We start from the raw sequence: 18,491 nt of genomic DNA, 5'->3' as shown, positions 1-18,491 counted from the left end.
GTAAAAGCAGTATAACAATAAAAAAGGACTATATTTATAACTGGGTAAGGGATAATACGCAACTAAAAAGCAAAGGCATCATTTTTATCTACTAGGAATTTAAAGAGACATTAAGAGAAAGCTACAGTTGGCTGAAACAAAACTTTGAAACTATGGTTTAGAAACACATAAAATCATGGTTTAGAAACAAAGCAAATGCAGGCATGTGTCCACAAAAAGCTATTTGCTCTGTGCATTGAATGTGGATCATCAATAAATATCTTTACAATAAGTTGCAAGGAAAAAAAAAAGAAATGGTTCAAAACTATGTTATTTGCAACCACTTATTTCTGTGTAAATGAGTTCAAACTGTGTAGACTGTAAACTGTGCCACAACACCACCTCTGGGCTGGGCAACTTCAGAGCATTGGGCCTGAGTTTACTGGTTCTCATAGTAGGGGAGAGTGGGCTCCAGTGCAGGCTGAAACACTTAAAATCTCATACTGGCAGATTTTTAATATTGTTTCTTCAAAATCTGAGTGCTGTTCTTATCGGTAACACATATGGTAAGTATGATGAATATTTTGCAATCTAAGAGTATCTGAGGACGACAACAGAGAGCCACTACTAACTTCAGATCATTTGACAAATCCAGGTAACATGCCTCCACAAGATGCAAGAGAACAATCTCAAACTGTATCTGTGTTGATTCTGGGCGAGTTTGGAGCACTGGTTGAAATCTAATATACCAATCTTTTAGAAAGGATGACTCAAGAAACAACAGTTCTGTCAGCTGGACACGCACCCTCAGTAAAAGTAGTATCTGTTTTGTCACTAACCTAACAATGACCTACAACAAAGCAATGTTGTATCCCCCAAAAAGTAGATTTATGGAAAAGACATTTTTCCAAGCTCATATGATTTCTTCTAAACCGCAAAACAGCCATGTAAGAAATTTCTGAAGGGCACCCCAACTGATTCTACATGTGCTGGTCAGGGTAGAACTATAACAAAAACAGCATGCTGCACATTATGGGGGTGAAAATAGGACTTTCTGATGAGTCTAGGACAGTAACCCAGCAGGTCTTAAAGTACAAAATTAAATTTCAATCAGGAATAGTTTTACATGGTTGCATTTCTAAAAGGATCTTTTATAATAGAAGAATTTTTTGGTAATAGAATGGTCTTCCTAGATCAGTAAGAATTAGTAGATTAGAACCACTGTTACAAGAAAATTGTTAAAAATATTTTCCAGTTATAATAGACAGTTCTATCAGAACCATCTTTTTCCACCTAACATAATTAATATACTCTTCCACCTAATATAATATTAAAATACTTAAAATACACAAAAAGTACAGTAAATACACAGCAGTATTCTACAAATAAAACATCATCTTTAGATCAAAATTTACCTGTTATGAATGGTTCCTATTGAGTTAACAGACTGTGGCTACCCACAAACATTCTGAACTCCTTTCCTACAATTTTTGTGGAAGAATATAGAAATATACTTACAAAAAAATGAAGAATTTCTAACATTTATAAAGCATATAATGCATCTACATGAGGATCACACTAACTAGGCAATTTCATAAATGGTGTACAGTACAATATTGTGTAATTCCCAAGGAGATAATTAAAAAAATGTACACATATGCTCTTTCACAGTCACATTTTTTGTATTTGTCTCCAGTTTCTACAATATTTATTTTATTTGAAGTATCATAGTGCTCAGTTTGAGAATACAAAAAATTATGAGAAAGGCAAAAGAGGGACTGAGTCTAGAGTGATAAGGATAAAACAGATAAGAGCAGAAAAAGAACATGTTACAAGCACAGATAGAGAAGTATGCATTTTATCTGTGTAGCAATGACTAAAAGCATTTATTTCTGGCAACATCACAGCAGATGCAGCTCAGGCTGAAACTCACCTTGATTCTTCAGTTTGAGGAGGATTTTTGTGCACAGCAAAATGCACATTTTTGTTCTAGTGTTCTGTAAGTGAAAACTATTTAGAAGCATAAGCTACATACTAACTTTAAACACAAAAAAACCTGTTGACATGATGGCAGGCCGTGGCTACAGATTGTAGGCAGAGTCAGTTTCACACCTGCCTCTTTGCACAGACCAATTTTCAGTCAGAGAAAAGGGGGACAACTTTGGTATGTGGGAAAACTGGGATATGACGACTCTTCTCATTATTTTAAACGATGCTAATCGGGGACTACCTTTGTCTTCCACACCTTTCAAGCTTATTCCCACAGTCAGAAATGCCTGTGTATTTTTTCCATAAGATCTTAATGCGAGAAGGAGGCCTTTGACCAAAAAAAAAAAAGAAAAAAGTAATGATCTATCAGGTACTTTCAATTCTCAGAAAAAAAAAAAAAAGAACATTTTTCCCCAATATGTTACTGTGATTTTCATGCTAAAATTCATTCCCTTATCTGTGTTCTGTGCAGCAGTTGGCTGCAATTAGGTAGCTAAAAATAAAGGGCTGAATCACGACATGAGGACATTGGCCAGTAAAAGCAGCAACACGGGGCAGTGTTCTTAACCTATATGGTAGCTGTACCTAACAGAACAACTACCAGAGAGCAAACGCCTCAGCACCCCTGTGATGTCTCCAGTGCCCAGTGGTGGCAACCTCAAAACCCAGCAGGGCAGGGTTGGCACACCATAATTTTCCCCAGCTGATCTGAATACAACTGACTCCAGCCCTGTGAACAAGCCTGTTTATATAAAAAGTTTGCTGACAGTAATGTTCTCATGGATTTTAGCAGAACATCTTACACAAACATAAAGTTACGTATACATGTGTTTACAAGACCAAAAGTGTAGCTTCGTTTATTAGTCAGATGTGTGAAATTCTTTTAAAATTGCCTGAGTTGCCAGAGATGAAAAATAAAATACACACATTTATGTTCTAAAGATTCATAAAATACCTGGAAAACAACATGAAACCTTACCAAAAAAAAACCACAAACCAAAACCAAAAACAAACTAAGGTAGTTTTGTAAAAAACATTTCATCAACCAAGTCTTAACAAAGCAAAGAAAGACTCTGCTTTCCAACTCTGATTAGAAAGTATATTGTACAACCTTTATTCAACCCATGTAATCAAATGAACTGTGGGAATCATATGAAGCATTAAAGGCATACATAGCAGTTTTCTGATAATTAACAGTTTTATATACAATTACTTGTTATTGTAAACAGACAAGATCAATGCTGCTCAGTGAAATCCTTTAATTTTAATGAGGTTCTGTCTCAACACATAAAAAACATGCATCTGTAACATTTAATCCTGTAACACACATGACAAGCAGAGGGCATAGTTTATCCCTGTAGGCAAAATACTATCATCTGGAAGAGGAAATATAAAACATTTAAAACTCCCAACTATCTACAACCAGGGAACTGATCTTCAGTGAGAGTCTTAAAATGCCCATCACCAGTAACTACTCTAATGGTATTTTATAGCAAAGCAGTGGTGAGGACTATAAAAAGGATGAGTCTGAACTTTACCTATCTGTCACAGGTAAAATAGCACCAGTCATTGAGACTGATGGCAGGTGGCAGAGGTAAACCCTTAAAAACTGGTCTCATGAAGGAAGGGCACAGATGATTTAGGCAGCAGAGTCACTGACACCAAGTCAGGTCCCCAAACAAAGATGCAAGAAATAAATTGGAGAAAACAAAACCAGAAAATAAAATTTCAGAGCTACAACGAATCTTAAATCATCTCGGATGTAACTACAAAAATCAAAAGAACACCTAAAGGTAAAAAGTGACCCCCTGAAGGATTAGGGAATTGCTAGAAGGTCAGAAACGCAAAAATGCACTAAGTATTTCTCCATATGCAAAAGCTTCAAAAATATTTAAAGATGTACATGTTCCATACCCAGAATAGCATGTCAGGACAGTGCAGAATATACACACCCAGCTCCATCCTCTCCTTAAAAGAACAGTCACTGCTACTTTAAGCAATTCCTTACAACAAGGCAACAAATGTTCCTATGGGTCAGGCCCCCTGGGCCCTCTCTGGCCACTGGCCAGGCTTGCCACCACTCAGAAATGATACCCTCCAGCATCAGCTGCATAGCTGCAGCCACCTCCACCCTCACCCAACAGAAAAAGACATGAATAAGAAATCATACTAATCTCTTAAAGGAGTAGAGGCTTCTGACCACACAGCCAAGGGCTGGGAGATGTACACAGACCTTGGTGATGTGCTCCCCACTACTCCCCAGCTCCCTTCCATGACGGGAATGAGGGCAAGAGGGCAAGGTAGGATACAGCAATGTATCCTGGCTTGCCTCCACCTCAGGGGCGGGGTTTTGAGTCACCCTACATGGTCAACATCAGGGCAGTCCTGTGACAGGCACTCTGCTCTGTGACATACCCTCAGCAAAGAAGTTGCCTGAGGAGCACAGACTCATGTTACCATAGCAGAAAAGAATCCCCAGCTTAGGTCTCAAAACCTGGATTTTTCCAAACAAGTAACATTTGCTATTGGGACAAAACTCAGAAATAACAGGACTTCCTATCAGGAATCCTATCAAATTGAGGATCTCCATATACAGTCATCAAGTTCACTCAAGCTACAGGGATGAGTCTGCAAAGTCCATTTCACAGTCATTTATAAAATCCTACACCGACACCAAAACAAAAATCCATCCAAACAAAAAACCTTAAGCCTCCACAAATAATTTACTTCTCAAAACTTGCAAATATAATACATAAATAAGTATTTGACGGATGCTTCTTTTTCCCCATTAAAAGGAAAGAAAACTAATTTCTGCCGAGCAATCTGTAATGGTTAAATCTTAGATGCTCTTTTCTGCTGGCCTGTGATAAAGCGTTGCCAACACTGCATCTAGAAACAGCCCTATTCTCACCAGTTCCTATACTTGTAAGCCATCTCCCAGTGCTCTCACCCTGGCCTCAGACCAGGTCATCTGGCAGTTTCCACCTGCCAGACAAGAATCTGGGAACTTGGCTGGCTCTCCTCCTCCCCGGTGGCTTGGAAACCCACCTCGGCACAAACCTGCTGCACATCTATTTGTAATGCCAGTGATGAAGATGTCAGCTCCCAACTCAGCAAAACAGGAGCACACAACAGCAGAAGGTGCTGAAGCTCATGCCCAAACCCCACTGTGCCTCCTGCAGCCTTTTAAAACTGGCAACTATAGTTGTAGGCCACGTGCCTGTACCTCCCCACCTGCTCTCCACAGATTTCTGTACTTCACTGACACAAGCAAACAGAAAGAAATCCGACTGTGACAGAAGGATGCCTGCAGGACCAACAGCCAACTATGAGGCAGCTTCCCTCTGCTAAGGGTCTGCTACCCTGAGGACAGAGACCAAGGCAAGCCCTTGGAGGCAGGTTCCGTGATTTATAAAGTCTTCTATCCTGGCACAGGAAAGAACTGAGTAAAAGAAGCAGAAGAAAAGTAACTGAGACTCCAGCCTTGGAATAGCACAGGAACTTTTCATCTGTACAGACAAAACAAGACAAAACCAGAGATTGCCTCTAGAAGATGGTTACCAGATACACAAATAAGTTAGGACTGAAAGCAGTGAACTGTTTCAGAGGGATTTTACACTCTAGGATAATGCAAAGAACAACTACTATATCCCATTTATGCTGATAATGTATAATACCCGAGTGGAAAATATCTTTGGAAGAGGTGAGTATGCAAAATCACCTTTCACTGCTTGAGTACAGGATAATGGAAAAAAACCCCAAAGAGCAGAGGAGAATCATCGGAAAAGTAATAGCTGAAACCTGAAAGGCTTTCTTCAGTGACGGAGTATTAAAATTTATTTTTGTCAGTAAGGAATACAACACTGAAAGGAGATTACCACATCTGAAGAGAAAGCACTACCCCTTGCTGAGGGCCATGAGGAAGTCCAATGAATGGAACTGGATTTTATCTCTTCTTCATTTGTATATGCTCCACTGAATTGCTGCCACATTGGATCTGGCTTCTAGGGATGCTGCCAGAGGAGAGTAAAACCTTCCATACCTCTATAATGAATGGGTATTGTTATTATTAAGTAAGCAAAGGGATATCAATTTTGTTCGTTTATGGCTTACAAAGTATTCTTCCAAGTCAGTACTGGGAAATACATGGTTGCAAAATGTTTGTTTGAAGAACAGGTAAACACAGTATGAATTGTGATAAATCAACTCAGCTGAAAGCAGCAGAGAGCAGTGTGATTAATCTGCTGAGAATAAATCTCTGGATATTCTTTCCATTCCTCATTACCACAAGACAGGCAGTGAAAGGATGGTGCTATGCAACTGAGAAGGTAGCTGGAAACTCAGGAAGGACAACAGCCAGAGTAAGGGCCTGTAACTAAGCTGATTTTCTGGAATCATCACATGCACATGACTCTAAAACTCACCTTAACATCAATCATAGTTGATACAGAAGGAAAACTGAACAAGCCTGTCCCCTAGCCTCATGCATTCAGTTTACCCTCAGCAATGCAAGCTGGAAAACAAGCCAAGCACTCCAGGGATGATGAAACCTTTAGACTTGGAAGGCAGAAGCACTTAACAGTACCATGTAACAGCGGAAATCTAAATGCAGGTGAAAGAGCTGAAGAAAACAATCAAGAAGAGAATTGCTTTCACTTAAAATGTGTCAGGTTGTTAGGACGTGCACTGACAGATGATGCATAAGCAGGCAAGAAAAAGAACAGAAGGAAAATAATGAGGAATAGGAAAGAATTAATCCAGTGTAAGATACCTTCTCCCTCCACAAGGTAGTCTGTAGTTGCTTGATAGAAGTTTTCATTATGTTTTCTTTGAAAAATCTTTGTGTAATTTACTCATCTGATTTGCTATGACGTTCCCTAATGCACAGCACAGGAAGTTTTACGATGAGAAAACAGCAATAGAAATTGAATCTAATGATTTTTGAGGACTGAGGGACTTTGAAGTAGGATCATAAGAAAATTACATGGGAGGGAGGGAGGGGAAAAAAGAAGAGAGACTAAGAGTTACCATGAAAGACATTAATATGCTATGTTGTATTATAAAAAAATCAGACTAGTATCTGGGTTAATTAAAATTATTAAACTGAATATTCTACTAATTTGGATTCCTAAAATAAAGGGGTTCTTGAAATAAAGAACTAAAAAGAAGATTAGAGTTGATTAAAAAAAAACAAAAAACAAAAAACTGATCACCAAACACTGATACATTTGAACAGTTTGCTTCTTTTACGATTTCATAAAACCAAATGCTGATTTTATTACAAAAGGGCCACACCTAAAACTATCACTTTGCACTGACATATACCTGGACATTGTGAGTAAGTCCACAGTGTAACTGTTAGCATGCAGATTTGCCTGGAAAAAACTGGACATCTGAAACTATATTGCAACTCCATCTAAGACCAAGATCACACTGAACTATATATAACTAGGACTATGTTTCTACAGTAATGTGGACCTAAAAGCCACAGAATTTTAGGCAATACAGAAAAATACACCAATATCTTGTCACAATTGCAAAGAAGTTCCCAGGAAAAAATACAGTATTACTGTCATGATCAGCACCCAAAGAGATTTTATTCAGTTTGCAGATCTTGTTAGGAAAATGCATTATGAAAATAAGAAACAGATTTTACACAGATGCTGTATGACAATATTTCACATCTTTAACTACCTTTTAAGTGAACTACTTCTAGAGTGCTAACTACATTCACTCCTCTGCCACGTGGTGACAAGTTTGGCCAAAATGGATGGACAGGCACAATCCAAGATATTGACCAGGATGTCAGGATAGGTTAAGAGAAATCTCAGCAAAAGTAAAATTCTTGTATAAGAGAAGTGCTGATACTTGGTACAACTCTACAAAAGCTCTTCAATAATACTTCACTAAAGCATAATTCCCAGAAGAAGCACTTCAGAATGAACACTTTTAGGAGTGACATCACTCCATAAGCTCGCGTGCTGGGTTGTTGTTTTTTTTTTTCCTGACAGATCATTTGGCAGGAAATGTTTCTAGGATTGATATTCAAGTATCTTAGTGAAAAAGATAGTGGTACACGTAACTGAAGTACCTGCAGGCAATCTACTTGATGATTCACATGTCCTCATTAAGCCTCCCTTCTCTGGGAGTGTGTTCTAAAGCAGCAAGATTTTACAATATAGATTTTTTTTAAATGTTCATGGAACAAAGATCCAAATCAAAATAATTGTCTCTAAATGCAGTGCTTGCTAAGTAATTAACTTGTATTATTATACAGACAAAGGGCTCTTTTGTTTCCATAATCTTATTTCCTCTACACCAAAGGTTTATGTATGACTAAAACAAGTACATATTGAGAAGATGATTCCTGTTCTGACTGATGACTTTGATTCCAAAAACTTAAAATCATCCCTGAGCCAAAAAGCTGCATTATTACTGTCTTAAAAAGTGAATCTTTTTGTCTGTGAATGTTCAGAAGCCTGTTTTATAAAACAGAACATAAATGCATTACCTGAAACATAAATAATGTGGGTGTTAGCAAACTATTCTTCCTCTCTAAACAGAGGTTCTTCAAGCCTAGTAAAAAGAAGGGGTGAGAAATCGATGTTATGATCAGTAGTTGACATTTGTCCACAGCAGAGAGGCACCATATGATTTGACAGTTGCTGATCCTATGCTTAGGGCTGAAAAGATATAAAAAGGCGGAGATTTGTAGGTCAGAAATTAGCTCCCTTGCCACTGCTTCGAGAGAAGCTGGCAAAGCATATGGCCCTACTGAAATGTCTGTTCTGTGCTTGGAGGCTACAGACAAATTCACATCCAAAGAGACACTTCTTTAGTTTCACCTAGTCTCTGCTTCAGTGCCTGGATTTTGTTCCGCTGTCACCAGGCCTGGGTAAGATCAATCACCAAGACTGCTGACAGACTGACAGCATTTTCCTCTGTCAATCCAGCACTTCTGGGATGAAGCTGGTCCACCTTCTCAAACAAGGCATCAGAGATAGCTTTGGCAGCAGCAGTAAAAACTGCACCCCAAAGGGAAAAAAACCCCTGTCCTAACAAGACCATGCACGTCTGTAATCTGAAATGCACACAATCAGATTTTACCACCCTTTTACTGGGTTTAAAAACAGCACTCTGAAGTCTTTGTAGCCAACTATTGCAAACTCGAAGATTATGCAACATTCATATATTAAACAGAAACAACCTTTCAAATTATAAAGTCTTTACTAAGTGTGCCTTACCCTGCCTCCTTCTCATCACACATCCACCTGAACACTGTCTACATGAACTGAGTTGTTAAAATTTCTGAGATGACGATACAACCACCTTCTGCACGGAAATCGAGCAGCTTAAATCTGCAGCATGCTCAACACCTTCAGCCTCCCCAAAATTCCTCATGAACTACTGGCGTGAATCGCCTTCCCTCACCTACAGACTGTCACCAGCCCGTGGAACAGACGAAGGAGGTTTCAGCTGTGTGTGGTAAGCATCAGGTACAGAAACAACAGGTTACTGGAGCAGGGAAGAATAGCCGTAGCCTGCGAGTAATACATGTACAGAAGAGCAGCTTAACAGCAACGTATTCTTACATATTCATCCTCCAAACAACCGCAAGGTTCTTTTGACTTACGATGCTTCTACGGCACAGAGCATCCCATGTATGTAATTAAACAGCATTTGAGGGTGGGGGCGAAGACAGGGGTTTCGGGCGTCTTAGGGGAGCCGTCAAACTTTTCCGACGGCGGTGACCGAAGTTGAAGGACGGGGAGCTCCGGCAGCCCCGCCGCCCTGCTCCGCGCCCCCGCCCCGCTGCCGCCGCCGCCCCGGCCGAGCCCCGCGGTACCTGCGCTGCCGCCGCCGCGGGCAGGGGGTTGTCCAGCAGCTCCATCTGCACCTCCTGCGCCGGGCTGGGAGGCGATTTGGACATGTCGCTCTGGACCATTGGCGAGGAGAGCGGGTGGCTGGGCGCCGAGACCCTCGGCGGGACAGAGCCGAGCCGTGCTGAGCCGAGCCGAGCCGGGTCGGCGGGCGCCGCTCAGCGCCCGGCCATGCCGAGGAGCGGGCGGGCGGCCCTGCCCAGCCCGGCCCTGCCCAGCCTGGCTCTGCCCTGCCCGCTCCGCTCCGCTCCTCTCCGCTCTGCCCTGCCCTGCCTGCTGCCGGCGGGGAGCGCTCGGCGCTGGGGGACGGGGCAGCGCCGGCGGCGGGCGCGGGGGGAGGGCAGGGGGCGGCGCGTGGGGAAGAGGGAAAGTGACAGCGAGCGGCTCCCTCAGGCAGCGCCGGCGGGGCGGCGCCGCGTCCGCGCCCGTCGGACCCAACGCGGCCGAGCGGCGAGCAACCGAGTCGGGGCTGTGGACCGGGGTGCGCTGGGTGCGGTCAGGCCCTGCTTTTCCCTTCAGCCCTGCCGGACGTCTGGACCCTGGCCGCACGGCATCGCCTGCCTCAGCCCGCATCGAGCAAGACCTCTGGTTTTAGTGAGCAAACCGGCACTTCCACAGAGAAAGTTCCATAGGTCTCTCGAGTTTGATAGGGGTTTTGCCTGTACTTGGAGGTTCCCGTGCACATACCAACAAGGAATGTGTGAGATGAAGCCCACTGTCTAATTTTATATAACCTGTAGCAGCACAGTCTCAATCGTCCTATCGGGTACCCCCCAGGAGGCTTTTGAAAGACCTGTTCGAAAACTGATCTGGGAAAATCACCCTCCACCCCTGAGATGATCTGTCATTATTTATGAATGACAGATTACTTTTGTGACAGCCAATTTAATGACTGTCCTGACAGAGACTAAACCCTCTGACCCCATAAAGCCCACAGTGGGCTGATACCTGTACTCTTTATCTTCACTGGATGGGACCTAGCTGTGCTCCATGAAGCATGAGAGGCAAACTTATGTTTTCAGAATCACTTTGTGGTGGCTTGTGAAATCTCTTACCAGCTGATTGTAAACACTGAAAACTCAGTCTAGAAACTGACTGGCCTGAAGTCACATACTTAAAATCACAGCCATTACTAAAAGCAATAAAAGTCACTTTCAGGAAAAGAAGCCAGCAAACCAAAGCCAGCACAAAAGCCAGATCAATTTCAAGAAGTACTTTCAAGCTGTCCGGATTGCATGGCTGATTTATTTCATTTTTCATAAAAGCTAATCAGCTTCCTTTCTGAATTAGCTTACCCCTGTGGATTTTCTCATATGAATAGTGAAAATCTTACAGGAACTGCTCTTTTTTTTTGTGAAGGAATTAGCTTTCTCTGCAAGTGGAAGTGCTCTGAGGTTTGAAGAACTTTCACTTGTCCAAAAAGTTTCATATTTAGTTTTGAAGACAAAATTTCAAAATTAATTTCCAGAATTTTTTAAGTTGTTGTCAATGACAAAACAGAACCTTAATTTAAAGTGAAAGTGTAGCTTTATTGCTTAACTTTCATTCAAGTAGCTCAATAGAGATGCTCAACGATCTTGAAACTATAAAGGTGCTGGAGCCTGGACTGCTTCCAGATGTTCTCCAAGTGGCAATAACCAAAAAGATGTTTTCTTTTTAGACATTTGGTGTGAAAAATGCATATTTCACCTTCTAGCAGAGTCCTTGAAGTAGTTGTTGCTTTGTCACTTACAAATTAGATTGTTTAAATTGAATTACTTTTTGTGACCATCATCATTATTGAGGAATTTACTAAAAAACCTAAACACAGTATTCCTGCTAATGATTTCTAGGTGGCATATTATTATTGAAAGATGTTGGCTTTGAATTTCTAACACCTTTATAGCTTTGGAACAATTTATTCTTCTGTTTTGAACCATGTCTAGGAAAGGCACTTGATGATCTACCATGATTCAGTACATTTACTTGGTAGATTTTCAGGCATCTGTCAGGGATTGCCTGTTCTCTCTCACACAGAGAAGGGAGTGGAAGTTGCTTAATCATGTAACAGTGGCCCTTCATATTGCCTTCTGGATTTTCACTTGGTAAAGAATGTATAAATAACAGCAGTTTTTAAAGTATACCATCCTTCTTTAAGAATAGTAGTGATCATTTTTGAAACATTACGGTTTCTAAAACCATAAATTGTGAATCTGGATTGAAAGAGTACTTCTACTCTCTTATAAATTAGAGCTTGAATATATCAATTGAAGTTCATTTTTTGTGTGCTCAGTCTTACATCTTTTTGTGATTAGTTTGTCTTTTTTTTTCTTTCCATTATAAAAATATAATGGCAATGATTTTGCTTTTTAAGTACACACATATAGGGTCTGTAGAAAGCAGACTCAGGAAAGACATTTCTCCCCCCCCCCCCCCCCAATAACATCTGAATTTTTAGTAAGTTTATTTGCTTTTTCTTGCTGAGGAAAAACATTCTACACAACAGTTCTTTAGCAGCAATTATCATTCATTGCCTTCATGTAATGAGTGGCTAGAAGATTAGCATTGAAAAATAATTAAATAATTATGAGTATCTTATTCCATTTCAGTCCTTTTGTTTAGCAGTTAATCCAAGTTCTCTAACCTTGAAATGTGCAGTGAAAATCCTTCAGCCGAACACATATGCATGCAGTCATCCCTCTGCATGCTGTTTTTGGCCCCATCTGCTCCAGGATAAGGGTCAATGTGTAAAAACAATGTGCAGAGATTCTAAATTGCTTGTTCTTTCTCAAGGGGAAAAGCAACCTGGTATGTCTAACCCCTTCTCAGCAGAAAAACACACTGCTGCATTTATTTACACATTTATCTGCAACGAAGAGGTGTTGTGCATGCTTATTTGGATTTTTATAAACAAGTAAATATTAGAAAACCAGAAGAAAACACAAGCTGTTTTATTCATAGGGCTTTTTTTTTTCTTTAAAAAAACAACCCCAAAAAGCTTAGGCTGAAAAACAAGATAACCTGATTTGGGTGCCAAAAATAGCTGGGTTTTTTGCATGAGAGTTTAGATGTTCTTTTAGAGCAAGGTGGGCTGTATTACTTTGCATGTTTAATTGTTCTTTACCACCGGTATAAGAATGTGGTGTCAGCACCATGTCCTAACATTTGTACCCATGTATGGCACGTACAAGTTTGGTTTAGCCTATAACTATCACCTGAATGTGCAAAAATAGGCCTAGGAGGGTTGGCTGATATTTGTGCAAATGCAGCTAAAAGATAGTAACTTAGACCCAAGGGACTTCATTAGAAACTTGCACGAATACAGACCAGTGAGCTTACAATTATTCTTATGAAACTAATAAAATGCTTCTAACTGAGCGTATGCTTAGAGCCCTGATATAGACAATTTCTTTAGGACTTCCACTTAAAAAGAAATGCTGGCCATCTATTAGTCTTTGCCACCTCCTACGTAAAATGAATTGTAGCCAGAAATTCAATATAGTGAAAAGAAGAATTCACTTGATTACCTGTTTTTAGTATCTCAAAACAGACATAGTTCATCTTCTTCGGTGATAAACTGGAAGCTGCCTGTCACAAGTGCGAATTGAAGGGATTCCTCTTACTTTTGTACTTTATCTTTCACACAAGTCTGAACAAAACCACTCCAGACAGGCTCACTTTTGAATCCGTTATCAGTCTGTATCAGAGCACAACACCACCTGGCTGGATTTAATGAACTGATCCGTTTTCCCAGCTCGTGTTTATTATGCTTTATTCTTGGATATAGGCGCCATGCAGCAAAAAAAGCCCTGATTGATATTGTTACAATGTATTCAGGAGAAGACAGGACTGGAAGGAGGCAGGTTTCCACATGGTGGGAGATAGGAGCAAGATATAAACACTGGCAAAAATGCTTTTAATGCACAGAAAGGCTCGCAATACTTCAAAAAGCCACAACACCTACTAAGCACATATTTTCAGCCCTTTGCAAAACGTGACCAAAAAAGGCACGCTCCTGCTCGCAAGCTGTTCACTTTGTGAGAGGCAAATCTGCTGTCGATGGGTTGTATACAAAGTTCATGTTTGATTAAGCACTTCTGCAGAAGTTGCTGGTTTCAGTTGATATTTTCTTTGCTTTTTCTTTGCTCTCCTGTCATAACTGAGATTGCATATCTCCTTTTGTATCCCCAGTCCTTACCAACTATGGTGTTCCTATTTATAGCATCATTTCATTCTTATTAAATACTTGAATCACAAGAGCACAAAAAGGCTTTATAGCACTCTCACCAACAAATATGCTCAGCCCATGTGAGTTAGTGACATGAGAGACAGATTTTAATAAATCATGTGGCCTGTGTCCAAGGACAAGCATCCAAGCTCTCCTCAGCTCCTTGAGGATGGCCTTTTCTCCACCCTTCATTGAGTCCTGTGCTCAGTTTGGGCTTCTCTACTTTTGGGTAGGTTTTTCTTTTTCAACCCAACAATCATTTATTTGTGGCACTGAGGCAAAACTTCATTCAGAATAAATGGTGTAAGAAAAGACAGTGACAACCTCTAGTCAGTGTGAGGATTGCAAAACCATCATCGTGGTTGACAGTTAACTCATCATTACCAAGGCTGCTGGCAGAGTTAATACGTCTGAGAGTACTGAAATTCTTTGCCAATTTATACATGCACAGATCTGAAGTGCAAATCGCTGATGGCACCGCTCCATGTTGCCATCAAGTCAGTTTTAACAGTGAGCATTTGCCAGATGTCATTTCCCTTCCTCCTTGCCTTGGCTGAGCTAATCTGATCCTCCATGGCACACTGCTTGGCTCTCAGAGCATGAGGGACTCCACTCCAGAACTAAAGGTAAAATGTAGCAGAAAATTAATTACCTTTCAATAGGGTAAATCTGCTGCTTTGTCTCCATGAGCCATCCTACCATGAAGACTGAGTAGTGCAACTGCCAGGGTGAAAGGGGAAGGAGAGACAGCAGGGATACGCAACTCGGAGCAGGGCTGAAAAATTCCTTCCTGGCAGCACACCAACCCTTAAGGAAGCCTAGCTATAAACATCAAACTGCAAGGGCTTGGTTTTGAGAACATTACTGCAGAATAATGCTGATTTGATTTCAGAAAAGTAATTTTTGGTAAGTACTTTGAGTTTATGCAGCAAAAGCAGGCAAGGAAAGACAAGTCTTCAAGCTTTTGTTTGCTCCTCCTTTTTCTCACATATTGCTAAGCCTCTTTTACTCAACTTTCACCCAATCTTTACCAAAATTGAAGTTCTCATTTTGTAAGAAAATGATTTTCAATTAAGCACCCTTCAAGTTTTATAAGAAAAATAATTCTGAGAAATAAAATATCAGCATTCACATCAATACTGTGATGTAAATGCTATAATAACCACAGTCAATTAATTGCCATCAAAACCATCTTATCTATTTCCAGAGAAAATTTTTCAAGGGAAACCTTTGTGCCCCTAAAACATGAAATGGTGCATAAAGTTTCACCATCTTCTCTGACTCTGTGCTGCCCTGAATTTTATTGAGACAACTGTCCTTGAAGTGTCCTTCAAAAACCTAGAAACCAAGTTAGTACTGACATAATAATTTTCTATTGTAACATTGCAACGGTATCCCATATGACTTCTCTAGAAAAAAAAAGCCAAAAGCCTAATAGCAGCATTTTGATCCCAGTCACGTGCAAAGAAGAAAACAGTGGCAAGTATCAATCAAATGTACTACACATTTTGAAACTAAATATATACTTTTATAGTGTTTTGAAATCATGTATTTTAAAACACACTCTCAAATACTTCCTATGACATGTTTCTCAAATCTTTATGGTTTCCTTATATCATTAGATGCTAAGAAAACAAATTTCCCTTCAAATTTGCCCTGGTCTATTTTGTAGGAGAAATAGCTTGAAATAGGTTTGTTTTTTTTTTTTTAAGTTTTTCTTCATGATGGAATTACACTTATAAAAATAATAGGAAAAGAACAACCTCTAAAATTACATATCTACTAAAAGCAACAGCTAATGTATTGGTGTCCCAGCCTGTGCCACCCAGGACTTTAAAAATCAAACCACTCTGTACTATTCCAGTGGGCAGCACAGGAGCTGCTGGTCCTGGTGAAAGCCATGGTGAAATGCATCCATGTTCACTCTTGGGTTGGTTTCCTGAATGCGTATATCCGAAAAAGGCAGCAAGGAGCAGAAGTGATGAAGCATTGCTTTTTCGAGGAGGGCATTTCAGGCCATCAGTGATCCCACAAAGCATCCATAAAAAACCAAATCTTTAGTATTACTTAAAATAATCCCTTAATAGGAAATCTGATCAGAACTGCTTTTCCTTATGGCATTTGGGAAACTCTGTGGTCACTGAATACAGGTTAGAGACAGGCTGCATCAGCTCTGGTGTGCCATCAGAAGTCTGCCCAGGTGAATTCAATAGGCAGAGGCAGCTCCATGGCAACAAATACTAAAGAAACATCCTGTTAGCCAGAGACCTAATTCTTCAAAGATACATGGAGCATATTCTAGCACAACAGGAAGAAAAATAAATTTCAAAGAGTGATAATGAGCAAAGCCTTAAAAAATTTCCTCCTCAAGTGAAGAAGCAGATCATGGTCTTTGGTAATTAGCCATAAAGGATTTTTCCTGAGAACAAAATATATTCCGGATGAGATTTTACAGCCTTTGTTTGGACAATATTCAAATAAATTTCATGCAGTTGTTTTGTTTCCTTTTATTTTTTTTTTCTGGTATAATCAGTGTGCATCTGTTTATTCACTCAAAGCTGAGGAAGTCCTGCAATTTTTCATGTCCACCTGAAGACAAAAGCATCAAAAAAGAGAACCATTCCTGTTCAGCTATTAGTTAAGCCCTAGTTTTCCAAGATTTGTGAATGAGCTGTATATCGGTGTACCAAAAGGAGTCCTGAAAATCATTCATGGATGTAGCTTCATTAGTTTCATAGAACCCTTCCTGAGTTGCAATGTGCTCTACACTAGTTTTTGACTGGATGCCAGAATCCCAAACATGATTTCTCATGTATTGGACCTATTTCAATGTGGCTTATAAACAATAACACTATTCTTACTTCATGCAAGTTTTTTTCTAGCACTTTATACAAACTAATTCAATATTTACTGTAGTAAATATTCTCACCTCTTCCTTCTCACTTCTTCACATCTACTGCTCAATACATAGCAAAACCCCCTGTTTTCATTTCTACAGGCTGATACAAAACATTTAGAATAGATCAAACACATTTAAAAAGACAACACTGTGTTAAAGTAAGTCTTTCAACAACAGAATAACATATAGGTGAATGGCCGCTTGTGTAAGTAGTATGGGCAATGTCATAAATATTACGTACTAGTGTGAGTCTCTGGGATCTGCAGTTTGGGTCACTGTGAGGTTGCTTCTTTGAGGTAAATCTCTGTTGCATGCTTTTACAAAAAAATAATACTGTTTTATTCAGTTTTGCTATATATGTCACCCAGCATAAAGGCAACAATGACAGTGAACATAGTGAGATAGAACAAAATTTTAGCTGTTTGTAGCCAAACTATTGTTCATGAATCAACTCCTGAACTCCTGCTGTTTCAAATCCAGTATACCAATTTAAAACAAGATTAATTCTTTGTTCTCACTCATACATTCAGTAATGGTTCTCTAAACAGTAGGCACTGCTGAAGCAGCAATGTCCTAAAGCAGCAAAGTGGCCAGCTGAGTGTGGTCACCCACTCAGCAATTCCAGCTTCATTTGCTGTGTATTTCCTTCTGGAAGAAGCCTCAGTTTTTCTGCAGTGTTTGTTCAGCCATTAGTGTAAACTAAAAGGGCTTTTACTAGGAACTTTTGCCTGAGTGTTTTTTTTCTTTTTGTTTTTTTCTTTTTTTTCCCTAAAAAAACAAGGTTAAAGTTTTAATAAGGGCTTTTACATGTCTTTTTATCACTTAGCAATGAAAACAGAATGCACACCAAAGTATCTACATGAAGATCATGTAGAAGAAAGAAACTTGTTATATTCTCCTTGCTCTGAGAGTTCATAAACAGATTAGGTGCTGCTCGTAAGTGCTCCTTCACGCTGCAGCTTAGATCACTATGTAGCCGGGTGTCTGCTCTGCTTTTCTTGGATTGCACATATGCTGTTGTGCAACAAGTCTATAAACTCTTTTTAATTAGCATTCTTGTTGATGTTTGCCACTGCAAGGAAAGTTCATTTACCACCATCTACTATACTGTCTATATATAATCTCCATATGCATGGCTACATTCTATGTGTTTTAAGAAAATTCACCACTCTTCTGCATTTGCTACCATGCTTCCATTAGAAAGGCAAAAAAACAGCTCTAAGAGAGGGGTCTTTCTTGCACAAATATGTGTTCCAGTATATTTAATGCTTTCATTATTCTGAATGTCTTATAGAATTAGTAATTTTCCCAAATGGCTTGCACTGTATAATTTAAATGCTATCTTTTTTTCTTTTGAACATTTTTAAATATAATGTCGGTTAGAAATAATATTATAATTATCTAGTGAAATTATATAACCTGCAGAGCAGGAAAAAGAAGTACAGAACAGTTCAGTGTTTCCAAGGTGAGACTGTACTGGCTTTTTAACCAAAATAGGCACTGGATAAATTATTCTTTAAGAACAGGAATCAAATCT

At 39.7% G+C, this 18,491-nt stretch overlaps 1 protein-coding gene across 11 annotated transcripts in view; it reads right to left on the bottom strand.

Annotated features, from left to right (window-relative positions):
• The window catches only part of CACNB2 (calcium voltage-gated channel auxiliary subunit beta 2), a 249,770-nt gene extending 239,770 nt beyond the window's left edge, over positions 1 to 10,000 (bottom strand). For 4 of the 11 annotated variants that reach the window (XM_032113859.1, XM_032113849.1, XM_032113827.1 and 1 more), the window contains exon 1: positions 9,815 to 10,000. In XM_032113859.1, coding sequence (XP_031969750.1) covers positions 9,815 to 9,913 — 99 coding nt within the window. In that variant the 5' untranslated portion in view covers positions 9,914 to 10,000. The remainder of the gene's footprint in view (positions 1 to 9,814) is intronic. The other 7 variants (XM_032113698.1, XM_032113708.1, XM_032113718.1 and 4 more) reach the window with 3 other exon arrangements.
• Positions 10,001 to 18,491: the final 8,491 nt, after the last annotated feature.

The sequence above is a fragment of the Corvus moneduloides genome, chromosome 1 (assembly GCF_009650955.1).
Source record: "Corvus moneduloides isolate bCorMon1 chromosome 1, bCorMon1.pri, whole genome shotgun sequence".
NCBI lineage: Eukaryota > Metazoa > Chordata > Aves > Passeriformes > Corvidae > Corvus > Corvus moneduloides.
This window is presented reverse-complemented; position numbering and strand designations above follow the sequence as displayed.